At 43.8% G+C, this 13,987-nt stretch overlaps 1 protein-coding gene across 2 annotated transcripts in view; it reads right to left on the bottom strand.

Moving 5' to 3' along the window:
* LOC105483043 (DDB1 and CUL4 associated factor 7) overlaps positions 1-11,720 on the bottom strand; it is a 35,125-nt gene extending 23,405 nt beyond the window's left edge. For both annotated transcript variants that reach the window (XR_987993.3, XM_011743595.2), the window contains exon 1: positions 11,335-11,720. Coding sequence is in view for 1 of the 2 variants with exons in the window: in XM_011743595.2 (XP_011741897.1) it covers positions 11,335-11,472 (138 nt within the window). In the remaining variant the exon portion in view is untranslated. The remainder of the gene's footprint in view (positions 1-11,334) is intronic.
* Positions 11,721-13,987: the final 2,267 nt, after the last annotated feature.

The following is a 13,987-nucleotide window of genomic DNA, read 5'->3' as shown; positions in this document are numbered from 1 at the left end:
AGTGATCTGACTGCCTCGGCCTCTCAAAGTGCTGGCATTACAGGCATGAGCCACTGCACCTGGCCTGTAGCTGGGATTATAGGCGTGAGCCATCACGCCCAGCCTGTATGTTTAACATGTAAAATATTTCCTTTTGTTTCAATATTTTTGCCTTGAATTTTATCTGATGTTAATGTTATCATGTCTGACTTCTTCTCTATAAAAAGAACTGCTTCTTGTTACTATATGCCTAGTGCTTCTTCATTCACTCCTTTCTGTTTATTCCTTTCTGAAGTTCTACTGAGTAAGATTTAATTTTTATTAATGTTAGCTTTTTTATTACTAACTTTTTTACTAGGTAATACATACACAAGGCCCAAATTTTGAAAGGCACAAAAGCAATTATAGTACAAATTAGGGCCCCTACATCCCAGTTCCTTTCCCTGGAGAAATCAATGTTATCAATTTCTTGTGTATCCCTTCCATACACAACCATATGAGTGTACATACGTATATGCATACGCCTTTTTTAAAACACAGGTGTTAGTTTACTTTTCTATATATTTTTTCCACTGAATATTTATTTTAAAATGTTCCATATCAGCACATGAAAACCTAGCTCATTCTTTTAACAGCTGCACGGAGGTAGCATAATTTATTCAACAATTTCCCTAATAATATTTTCATATTTTTCTCTTACAAATAATGCCAAAATGAACATCCTTGCACTTTAGTCATTTCAACCACGTGAGTATAGCTGTAGGATGAATTACCACTAGCGGAACTACCGGGTGGAAAATAATGCCAATTTAAATTTTGATAGCAACTGCACAGGAAAGCTACACATATGTATATACACACACACAGTAGATTACTAAGGTTTTTTATTTTTCCTAATCTAACTGAAACTCCTTTTTTTTTTTTTCCTTACGAGGTTCAGTTCTTCATATGTTCAAGAATCATTTACATATCCTTTCTGGAAACTGTTCATATCTGTTTCCTTTTTTCTAGTGGGTGACTGGTCTTCTGGTGATTCGCAGATCTTTATATGCAAATCTTTATATTAAAGGATTTGTTCTTTGTCTGGAATGTTACATGTATTTTTTCAGTTTGTCACTTATCTTTTGACTTTGCTGGGTTGGTTTTGTTACAGAGATTTTATTTGTATATAGTTTACTTCTACTTTTATGGGTTTCTCACACCAAGATTCTCCCATGTTTTACAGTTGAATGTTTACATTTTCTCATTTATCTGGAATTCTGGTACAAGGCTTTGTTTGTTTGTTTGTTTTAGATGGAGTCCCACTCGTTGCCCAGGCTGGAGTGCAATGGTGTCATCTCGGCTCACTGCAACCTCCGCCTCCCGGGTTCAAGCGATTCTCCTACCTCAGCTTCCTGAGTAGCTGGGATTACAGGCGCCTGCCACCACGCCCGGCTAATTTTTGTATTTTTAGTAGAGACAGGGTTTCACCATGCTGGCCAGACTGGTCTTGAACTCCTGACCTCAGGTGATCCACCCGCCTCGGCCTCCCAAAGTGCTGGGATTATAGGCATGAGCCACTGCACCCGGCCGGTACAAGGTTTAAGGTAGAGATCCAATTTTTTGTTCTAGTTTCAATATTCATTATTTAAAAAAAAAAAAAAATATATATATATATATATATATATATATTTGTGTATATATATATATGGAGTCTTGCACTGTCACCCAGGCTGGAGCGCAGTGGCGTGGCGCGATCTCGGTTCACTGCAAGCTCCGCCTTCTGGGTTCAAGCGATTCTCCTGCCTCAGCCTCCTGAGTAGCTGGGATTACAGGCACCTACCACCGTGCCCGGCTAATTTTTTGTATTTTTAGTAGAGATGGGGCTTCACTATGTTGGCCAGGCTGGTCTCGAACTCCTGACCTTGTGATCCGCCTGCCTCAGCCTCCCAAAGTGCTGGAATTACAGGCGTGACCCACTGCGCCCGGCCTTAGAAATATTTTTTCTTCATTTCATATCACTTTTAGCACAGACTACATTTCTTTTTGTATTCTGAGTTCATTTCTGGACTCTGTTTATGCATCAGTTCTTACAGTATCAAATGATCTTTTTATTATATCTTTGCATTATGTTTTAATATCTGGTGGGTGGTTCCCCATCTCCATCACTAGTCCACCTTTTCAGAAGTTTTCTGACGATGTGTGCATGTTTGTAACATTTGTCTGTAGAAACAATCAGTTTGCCTGGTTCTAAAAAACCATTATTAAAAATCTGGAGTATTTTTGGCCAGGTATGGTCACCTATGCCTGTAACCGCAGCACTCTGGGTGGGGCAGGCAGGAGGACTGCTTGAGGCCAGGAGCTCAAGACCAGTCTGAGCAACATAGTGAGATACCTACTGATTAAGCCCAGGAGTTTGAGGTTGCAGTGAGCTATACTCATACCACTGCACTCTAGCCTGGGCAACAGAGTGAGACACTGTCTCCAGAAAAAACAACTATGGCGTTTTAAACAGGGACCACCTTAAGTTTAGGGACACTGACATCTTTAGGACACCAAGCTTTACTATACAAGAAAAGAGAATACCTTCCCATTTTTCAAGTATTGTTTTGTGTTCCCCAGCATTATTATTTCCATATAAACCTCACATATGCCTAAGTATATCCCCAAGTATTTATAGCAGCACAATCTACAGTACTTGTACATTCCTAGACATTGCTTCATGGCCTTCTGTCATCAAATGTAGGTAGCCTAATTTCTTTTCCCGTCTTAAAGAAGACTTGATCATTTTGCCTGAATGTCCAAATAATTCCTTCTTCATCATTAAAACACAGAAATGTTCCTAGGGATGCCAGGCTCTGTGCCAGGCCTGCAGTCCCAGCCCTTTGGGAGGCTGAGGTCAGTGGATCGCTTGAGCCCACAGTTTTGAGACTCGCGTGGACAACATGGCAAAACCCTGCCTCTACAAGAAATACAAAAATTAGCTGGGCGTGGTGGTGTGCACCTGTAGTCCCAGCTACTCGGGAGGCAGAGGCGGGACAATCCATTAAGCCTAGGAGGTCAAGAGTGCAGTGAGCTGGGATCATGCCTCTGCACCCAGCCTGGGCAACAGAGTGAGGCACTGTCTCAAAACAAAACAAAATACATGAAAAATAAGATAAATTTTTTAAAAAAGAAATTTTCCTAGGAAATATTTCAGTGTCAACTGTTTGGCGCCACTTTTTCTTGAGATAGAATTTAAACTTATCACTTCAAATCTTTATTTCTACGTTCTTTAACCATATATTTGAGTTTGTTTCATTTCTTTGGTCCTCGTCTTCAGGGACACCAATTATACTTAAGTCAGATCTCTTTTACTTTCTGCATCTATTATGTTCTAATTATTTTCTCTGATTTCATTTTTTAATCTGTCCTCCCTATCCTTTACTGTTTTCAGCACTGTGTGTTCATCTTTATTCTGTTTCTTTCCTTCTTTTTTTTTGAGACAGTCTCACTTCATCGCCCAAGCTGGAGTGCAGTGGCATGATCTCGGCTCACTGCAACCTCCTCTTTCCGGGTTCAAGCGAGTCTCCTGCCTCAGTGTCCCAAGTAGCTTGGATTACAGGAGTGAACCACTGTGCCCAGCCTTTATTCTGCTTCAAATGTGGCTTTTAATTCTGTGATAATTTTAGTTTTCTCTTCCACTACTTTCCTGTGTGCTCTGCCAGCTGATGTTACATTTTCTCTTCGCCATGCCTTATTTTACCCAATCCTCTATATCTCAGCTTGAAGTTCTGTATTTTCTTAAGTTCTTTGAACTCACAGTGGTAAGACTGGCCATTATTTTTCAACTAAGCTAAAAACATCTTTTTAGTATGGGTACTTTACCTGCCACTTATTTTCCATTTTGCCCCCATCCTTTCTTATAGTATTTTTCTGTAGCTACTGTGCTGATTCCATTTATTTTGTTTCTTTTTTTTTTGGTTTTGAAATGGGGGTCTCACTCTGTCACCTCAGCTAGAGTGCAGTGGCAAGACCTTGGCTCACAGCAGCCTTGACCTCCTTGGCTCAAGTGATCCTTCCATCTCAGCCTCCTGAGTAGCTGGGACTACAGGTGCACACCACCACACCTGGTTAATTTGTTTTTTCTTTTGAGATAGAGTTTCGCTCTGTCACCCAGGCTGGGGCAGTGGTGCAATCTCAGCTCACCACAACCTCCGCCTCCGAGGTTCAAGTGATTCTCCTGCCTCAGCCTTCCAAGTAGCTGGGATTACAGATGCACATCACAAAACCTGGCTAATTCTTGTATTTTTAGTAGAGACGGGGTTTCACCACGTTGGTCAGGATGGTCTCAAACTCCTGACCTCATGATCCGCCAGCCTCAGCCTCCCAAAGTGCTGGGACTACAGGCATGAGTCACTGCACCCAGCCCTAATTTATTTTTTCTTTTTGAAATAGAGTCTTGCTCTGTCACCCAGGCTGGAGTGCAGTGGCACAATCTTCACTCACTGCAACCTCCACCTCCCAGGTTCAAACTATTCTCCTGCCTCAGCCTCCCGAGTAGCTGGGATTACAGGTGCCCACCACCAAGCCCAGCTAATTTTTGTATTTTTAGTAGAGACACAGTTTCACAATGTTGGCCAGGCTGGTCTTGAACTCCTGACCTCAAGTGATCTGCCTGCCTTGGCCTCCTAAAGTACTGGGATTACAGGCATGAGCCACTGCACCTGGCCAATTTTTGTGTATTTTTGTAGAGACAAAGTCTTGCTATGTTGTCCAGGCTGGTCTCAAACTCCTGGCCTCAAGTGATCCTCCCACCTTGGCTTAATGAGGGAAATTCTTCCTAGATGATCTGAAGGAGGGCTATGTTCCAAGTTAGTAGAAACACAGGAAGCCTTTGCATCTCCTCAGCCAGTGAAGTCAGGTGCCACCAAGCTGCTCACAATTCAATGTCTCCTCCAATAGCCCTCATCTAACACTTCTAGAGAAGATGACACATCTATATGTCTCCTTTTAGAGCTTAGCCCCCCTCTTACCCAACATCTCCTATGGGGCTTGGGGAAGCTCCTGATGCCAGCCTGTGTACCCTCTTCTGTCTCAAAGGAGTGACTCTGCCCATCAAAATCCTATTTTGGAGAATTGCATTCTTCTGAGTTTGGAATCTGCAGCCACAGGTATTTCTCAACATCTTCCTGTTTGCTCTTCATTATACTGCTGTCCTTCCTTATATATTACGGGCGGATAAGAAGAATTGTATCTGACTCTCATCATCCCACTGTTGACATTTAGGTCTTTTTCTCTTTACTTTTTTCTCCACAGTCTTCCCTGACCCTTGCTAAACCTCTTCTATCTCCTACCTCCACTGCCCTTCTGCACCATTGTTTTGCAACCCTTTACTCCAATATGATACAAATCCTCCTGAAAAGGCTGTGAAGCAGGATCATTTTTACTCATTTTTGAACTGTGAATATTATTATGCATGATGTCTCCTAGTAAGCAAATATAAAATACTCCTCGAAGGCATGACCACATCTTCACTTTTACTACTTTCATAAATAACAACATAAATTACACATTATTTATACCATATATATACACCATATATATTTATACCATATATATACCATATATATATTTATACTATATATATATATATATTTGAAAGTCCCATGTCTACCTTATTAGTATAAGTTCCTTGAGGGAATAAACTGTGTATTCCACTTTATTTTATTTACTTATTTTTTTTGAGACGGAGTTTCACTCTTGTTGCCCAGGCTGCAGTGCAATGGCACGATCTCGGCTCATGGCAACCTCCACCTCCCGGGTTCAAACGATTCTCCTCCCTCAGCCTCCCAAGTAGCTAGGATTACAGGCATGCGCCACCATGCCCACCTAATTTTGTATTTTTAGTAGAGACAGGGTTTCTCCATGTTGGTCAGGCTGGTCTTGAACTCCTGACCTCAGGTGATCCGCCCACCTCCACCTCCCAAAGGGTAGGGATTACAGGCATGAGCCACTGCGCCCGGCCGTATTCCACTTTAACACACACAGTGCTAGTGCAGAAGATGAAGGTGAATGTGTGTATGTGAAGGTAATTTTTAAAATGAGCTCCCAAGTTATCCAAATCAACATAACACTCCAGCCACTGCAACATTTTCCCACAATTGTTAGTAAAACAAAAATCGGCTAACACAATATTCTGAGAATATACACTAGCTTTTCTTGGTCTTTTCTATTTGCTTTCTCTTCAAGCCTCTTCCTGACTGATTACCAACGACCAGTGCCTGCAGGTACCCAAGGTCCTGCCTTATTAAACTTTAAGATGAATTCTGGCACAGCACACCTTTGGCTTGTGGCTCAGAGGCTGACTAGACAGCTTCGGCAGCAAGACCTTAGGCAAGCCAGGCTACCTACAGAGCATAGATTCACTCCTGGTTCAAGTGACAGCATCTCCAAGAAGTCTATGTGAACAAGATTAGGACAAAAAGCAATAAAGTGGCACTTTTTAAAAAGCATTATCAATTTTATCCAGTGGTCTCAATAGGGAATGAGTCCTCTCACTGTCTAGAAAAAGGAGGAAGTTAAAACCAGAAGAGTTTTATGTCTTAAATTCCCCTGCTGACAGTCTTGACAGGGACTCGTGGAACACTGCAACATTCTAAATATCTATCAAAAGTACTGATGTGTACCAAAACACATTGTGTTTACTCCTGCCAATCTCGCACCTACTAACAAAGCCACAGATGGTTCCCCAGTATCATCATTGTGCCTAAAACACTATGAGTATTGTGTTCAATACACACTGGCTGAATTAATGAGCAAATGAATGACAATCCTGAAGTGCTACGGCAAATACCAAGGTGAAAAATTAAATACCAGAGTCGACATAATTATGCACCAAACATACAAAGTAATTGTATTAAAAACCTCAGAGGAATCCACACAGGCTGGCAAGGTGAGCATCCATCCCGGTGTTTCAAGTACAAGGTGGTCATGCCACCCAGACTCACTACCAGGATTCTCCAAAAAGCATCAGATACACCTACAGTCTGTCCTCAGAACCTCAAAAATACTCTCTGGATGCTAAATTTTAGAGCACAAGCAGTCAGTTAGTTAAATACTGGGGCAAACTAAATCCCAATCACGCTGCCATCTTTACTCAAAACCAACCCTGAAACATGCACTTAAGTGAAACAGAAGCCCAGGAACTGCTACCCAGCTTTTCCCAATAAAAGAGGGGCAATAACACCTGGGCCTAAAGACCAAAGATATTGTCAAAACACAGGAGAAATGCCAAATTCTTATATCTGACTTACTGTAGGTAAGCCAGGTAGAACAAGAGAAAATGAATTTAAGCTATAAAATTACACTACTTGGAGTCTGACTACAAGAAGCTGCTAGACTACAAAATGAGTTGGGTTGAAAGAGATCAGGGAATTTTTCCCCCAGAGTCTTTAAAAGGCAGAGAATGAAATAATGACCTTTTCAGCTACCTTTCTGACCTCTTATTCCTGAATCCTCTCTGGAAAATACAAAAGTTAAATTTACTAAACAGTCATATAATTCTCTTTGGTTATATTTCAATTACAGGTACAGTAATGATAATGATTAAATAACAGCTAACATCTCTATATGGCTTACTCCATGCCAGGTGGAGTTCCTAAGTCCATTACATATATTAACTCTAATCTCTGAACAAGGTAGATGTTATTATTTATTGCCCTAATTTTACAGATGAGGAAACTGAGACACAGAGGATAACTTGCCCAAGGCAATACAAAACTGGGAAGTGGCAGTACTTAGATAACCCAGGCTAATCACAGAGCTTTTTTCATCGGTGAAGTTGGATGGAAGGGTAGAGCCAATGTTTAGGGGCATGCAAGCACAAAAAGATCAGATTCCTGCCTCTGGCCAGCAAATGCCAAGGTAGCTCCAGGGCCATGTTCTGAGAGTGCCATCTGATCCCTTAACCACTAGTGTGTCTGTCACCTATCTCCAAGTCTGTTAACTTCAAGGGTGGAGCCCAGGAATGTGCAGCTCCCTTGGGATTCTCACACACTAAAATTTAGAGAACCTGTTGCTCCAACACCAATCCTGCTTTATTCCTCAAGAGACCACAACAAAAGAAGGTAGAAACATAATAACCAATAACGATGCTGTTTTTTGAGCATCGTTATTTGAGGGTCTGGCTCTGTCGCCCAGGCTGGAGTGCAGTGGCATGCTCTTGGCTCACTGTAACCTCTGCCTCCTGGGCTCAAACTTTCCTCCTACCTCACCTTCCCAAGAAGCTGGACTACAGGCAGATGCCACCATACCTGGCTAATTTTTTAATGTTTTTGTACAGTCAGGGTTTCTCCATGTTGCCCAGGTTGGTATCAAACTCCTGGACTGAAGTGATTCTCCCATCTCAGCCTCCCAAAGTGCTAGGATTACAGGTGTGAAGCACCACGCCCAGCCCTATAATGGGGCTTTTTATTCCAGGTGTATTTGATAGAATCTGTTTTTTTACTCTGCAATAATTCCCAAATTTAGTCACACGAAGGAACACCTGGAAATCAATTTCTTAAACTGTTGATAGACTTAATTCTATGGATCAACTAGGAACAATTTTACGTTAGGAAAACATGAGTATGTTAATACCAAATTTTAAAAATTATAACCATGTTTTCTTAGTGAATGTCTCCACACTAAAAAGATGACCACTTCTAGCCTTTTTCATCAATGTTAATTCGCTGTGTCCATTTACTTTTTCCTCTGCTGGTGATCACTATCCATGGCAAGCAGGAACCAATGGTCTAAAAATTCCAACCAATAATTCTAAAGTTTCTCCAAATTACGAAGTCGACCACGTCTTTGGCAGGGCTTCTCACAAACTTAGCTTCAGAATCATTGCTTTAAGGCAGGATTTGCTGCTCACCAACCACTAGACATAATCCTGTCTCGCAGGGTTTCTTAACTTGGGGTCTGTGAACTTGAATTGGAAAATCACGCCCATATTTCCATTCACCTCTAGCTAAATATGTTTTATTTCCTTCAATTACAAATGGGTTAGGTGCTCACAGTGGCATAAGTATCTGTGACTTCACCAGCAAGAGAAATATTTTTTCCCACCACGGTGCAGTTAAGCATCTTGAAATGCTGTTTACCCTTGTCACCACTTCAAAATTACATTAATAATTACACTGGATGGTGTAAATCAATATGTTAATTTATTAAAAGTACATATGACTACATCACCACTTCTAAAAACATATTTATATCTGTAGTGCAACGTAAGTGGTTTCTTTTGTAATTCTACGTGTTCTATGCATTTGAAAACATAACTATGAGAAGGGGTCTATTGGTATCAGATGATCATAGCACACAGAATTTAAGAACCCTGACCTACTGACAGGTGGAGGCACAAAAATGATTTTAAGACAGCACATTGCCTACATCATGTGAGTTAAGATATAGCTAACTGCTTACGCTGTTGATAGTGGGGTTATTAGTTTGCATTTCACTGCTAAGCCATGCTACCTGTGTGCCTGGAACAAAGAGGAAGCTCCAGAGAGTTGCTAAAAGAAAGGACAAACTGGGGTAGAGTTCCTGCAACAGCAGTTTGACTACTCCATTGATTCTACCAGCAGCCTAACTGTGGCTCAGTTTCTCCTCTCTGGAGAATAGGAGTAACTATTGTTTACCCCGTGACACTGGAAAAACACACAGGAAAAAAACATTAATTTGTGTGAAAAATTAAGCTTAAGCTCTTTGAAAGACATACTTTATTTTCCACGTGTATCCTTAAACAATAGTTCTAGTGGTCTTAATTTTACTAACACGGTGTCCACATCAGAATCTTGAATCTCATTCCCAGTTCAGCTGTCCACAATGGGCCACAAGGAAGAAAGAAGCATCAGAGGAAAGGAAATACAGCTCTATTTCGCCCGGGAAATGGGTGAACTTAAAGATCAGTGCATATTGCTTGGATTTGTTTGTAAATATGTTCACGTATGTGTAATGTCTGGACAATGAAAATCCATCGCTTTCATCAGCTTCTCAAAGAGGACTCCAAAGAAGACCTACTCTAGAGAAACGTGCTCCTGAAAAACTGTAAACAAACTGTAAAATATTCAAATTTCTTTTTTACAAGACCCTCACATGTAAACCAGAACCCCTTCCCTACAGCAAACTGTGGGTCACAGATAATAAAACAGGCCTGTGCAACACCTCACAGCTAGTCAATAACCAGACAGGACCCACTCCTAGACCACCTGGCTTTTTCCCCCCTGCATGAGCCTTGTCACTGAACAGTTTTCTTCTTCTTCTTCTTTTTTTTTTTTTTTTGTATTTTAGTAGACAGCGTTTCACCTTGTTACCCAGCCTGGTCGCAAACTCCTGAGCTCAGGTAATCTGCCTGCCTCGGCCTCCCAAAGTGCTGGGATTACAGGCGTGAACCACCGCGCCCAGCCAGTTTTACTCTTCTTAAATCTGATGCTCATGGCATAAGGCAGTAGTGGCTTTAAATATCACTAGCCACAGCTTTCAGTTGCTCTGATCGCTATCATTCAACTTTAATTGAGTAAAAGGAAGAAAGCAAAGAAAATTCTTCCAACTGACTTATTCAGCTTTCAAAGATGAGTTTATGTTGCAATGCCAGTTTAAAAGCTCCCCTACGACACCGTGCTTCTATAAAGGATTCTCAAATTGATGAATGTCCAGCAAGATCTACTACTAAAGGTCACACAACTGTACTAGCATGAAACAAGCCAAAAGATAAGGCCCTGTCATCCTGTGTTCAGGAAACAACCGCGGGATCATGCCACAGGCCAAGATTTCCAAAGAGATTGCTTTAGAGAGAATGGTTATCAGGAAGCAAGAGCAACAGTAATTCTGGCAGAAGGGCTAGGATCCACACCCGGGGTGTGGGAGTAGGGGGCGGGGAAGCTTGTACAACAGATCGTCTTAATAGAAATCTAGTGTGGCCAAGAGTGCACGACCGCGAATAGAAGCGTCTGCATTTTCCTTCACAACTACCACTCCCTCTTCCCTTCCCCGCCCACCAACGAAAAAAATGCGGCAGGAGTGGAGAGCACGGGAGGAATAAATGGAGTATCTTTGGGGCGTAAACCCGGTTTTAAGACCTGTTTCCACCACGAAATAGCTGCCTGACCCAGGCAAGTCACAAAACCGTGACTCAGTTTCCCCACTACACTGCCGACTACACAAGAATGCTGCCGGGATTAAATGAGACAGACAACGAGTACGAAACCTTCAGCACAGGGCCAGACATTGGAACCGCTCCATGGCCCTAAGGCGAGTCCGCAGGAGGGTTCTGGGGCCTGGGCTCCGGCCCGGAAAGGGCGCTCCCGGGGCCCGCTCCCCGCCAGCTGGGTTCCGAGGCCCTGCCCGGCCCACCTTGTTGTTGTACTCCTCCACGAAGCTGCCCAGCGCCAAGCGAAAGCGCTTATCGGGCCGCACACTCCAGTTCATCGCGTAGACCGTCCAGGGTGCTTCATACTTGTAGATCTCCTTCCGTTTGCCGTGCAGGGACATGGTGGCGGCGGGGCCGCAGTACGGGCCGGGTCAACAGTGGGCTGCGGCGGGCGGGGTGCGAGTCGGGCGGGGAGCCGGGCCTGAGATCTATGGGTCCGAAGGGAGGAGGGGCGGGGGCGGGCAGGAACGGCCTACCCCGGAAGCGGGGATGCGGCGACAAACAACGACAACGACCGAGCCCGACCCCTAGTTTCAAACCAGCTTGGGCACCGACGACAACCACCTTCCGTTTCGGGACGCCGCCCCGCCCTCTCGGAACGGAAGCCACGGGACCCCTGCAGCGCCACCGGCCGTTGGTTGCCTGACACGTCCTTTCGAAAGGATTCTTTCTTCTCATTGGTTATTGCGGCCGTAGCGTGTGAAATCTCCTCGTTATTGGGTTAAATGTTTGTCATTGCAACTACTCGCCCCGCCCAACTCTCGGAGGCAGGCGCTTTGGCAGCCCCAAAGATCATTGGCTGACCAAGATGTCAGTCAGGCAGATAACGGCGCAGTGCGGGTGGTGGGGGCGTGGGTGGCAGGGAGGCGAGCGTGCTGGAGTAGCGGGCCTCCAAGTTCTAGGCCAAGTCTCTGAGCGTGAAACTGTCTGTGACCTGCGCTGACTTCTCCTCTGCTGCTGCTGTTCTGAGCGGCCTTTCCATGCTGTCGAGTAAAAGTACAATTCTGCTTTAGCGGAAGACCTACTACTTTCGCGGGACCGAGCCCCGCGGCCTGGCAGCCTGGCCTATGCGCAACGGGTACCACCTTCCTGCCCCTTCTCTTCCCAAGGCCCCTTTAACCCGAAAGCTGCTGTCTTCGGGCCTCAGGGCCAGGCTTCAGGGGCGCAGATGCGCTCAGGGCCAGGGCAGCTTGAGTCAGGTCCTCCCGCGCTTTCCTGCAGGATCTAGAAATGTCCCCGAATTCTGGGGTAGACACCGACCTGACCAGCTTGGCTCTGTTTTTGTCGGTTCCCATCCTGTACCTTCCCCGCCGTGCATCCCAACGCAAATGCTAATCCAGCCCCAAAAGTATCTGTGCCTGTGAGTTTGAAAGGGAGAAGGGCCAGAGACCAAGTGACACCTTTATATAAATGGTTTCCAATTCTTAGCTTTCATCAAAATTGAAGGAGGTTTGTATTGAATTGTTGGATTATAACATTAAAGTTTTTTTTTTTTAAAGACAGGGTCTTGCCCTGTCACCCAGGCTGGAGTGCACTGGTGTGATAAGGGCTCACTGTAGCCTCGACTGCCTAGGCTCAAACGATTCCACTTTAGCCTCCAGAGCAGCTGGAACAACAGACGTTTGCCACCACACCTAGCTATTTTTAAATTATTTGTAGAGATGAGATCTCTCCATGTTGCCCAGGCTGATCTCGAACTTAGGCTCAAGCGACCCTCCCACATCAGCATCCAGAAGTTCCGGGATTACAGGCTTGAGCCACCATTCTGGGCGCTAAATATAATTTTTAGTGAAAATGATTTTTCCATCTCCCAGGTTTAAGTGATTCTCTTGCCTCAGCCTCCCGAGTAGCTGGGATTACAGGGGTGTACCACCACGGCCAGCTAATTTTTGTATTTTTAGTAGAGACAGGGTTTCACCATGTTGACCATGCTGGTGTCGAACTCCTGACCTCAAATGATCTGCCAGCCTTGGCCTCCCAAAGTGTTGGGATTATAGGCGTGAGCCACCACATCTGCCCAAGAAATCCCCCTTATTTTTTTATTTTATTTTATTTTTGAGACAGGGTCTCGCTGTGTTGCCCAGGCTCTAGTGCAGTGGCACTATCTTGGCTCACTGCAACCTCCGCCTTCAGGGTTCAAGTGATTCTCCTGCTTCAGCCTCCTGAGTAGCTGGGATCACAGGTGCCCGCCACCACGCCCAGCTAAAGGAAATCCCCTGTAAAGAGGAAAGTTTAAAAAAAAATTTAAAAAGGAAAGAAAAAGAAGTACAAAATTTGTGGTACCTTGTCTTATTCTAATAAAAAATAATGATATTTAGCCACAGATAATAGGAACTAATGGGGGGAGGAAATTTTTTCTTTTGTGACCTACATTTCCAATAAAATTTCAGTTTTTATTAGAAAATTGAATATAAATGTTGTTTTGAACAACTGTACTACTAATAGATGTAACCCTTAAAGCCTTATTAAAGTTACAAAAAATTAATTTTAAAATGTCAATTAATTGATACACATTTGTTTTGAGGCAGGGTCTTGCTCTGTTACCCAGGTGGTAGTGCAGTGGGGGAGACACTGCTTATTGCAGCCTTGGCCTCCCGGGCTCAAGCAATCCTCCTACCTCCTTTTATTTTTTGTAGAGACAAGGTCTTGCTGTATTACCCAGGCTGGGTTCAACCGGTCCTCCCACCTCAGCCTCCCAAAGTGCTGGGATTATAGGCGTGAGCCACCCCGTGACCAACCTTTTTTTTTTTTTTTTTTTTTTTTTTTTTTTAAGAGACTGAGTCTTGGCCGGGCGCGGTGGCTCAAGCCTGTAATCCCAGCACTTTGGGAGGCCGAGACGGGCGGATCACAAGGTCA

The sequence above is a fragment of the Macaca nemestrina genome, chromosome 17 (genome assembly GCF_043159975.1).
Source record: "Macaca nemestrina isolate mMacNem1 chromosome 17, mMacNem.hap1, whole genome shotgun sequence".
NCBI lineage: Eukaryota > Metazoa > Chordata > Mammalia > Primates > Cercopithecidae > Macaca > Macaca nemestrina.
This window is presented reverse-complemented; position numbering and strand designations above follow the sequence as displayed.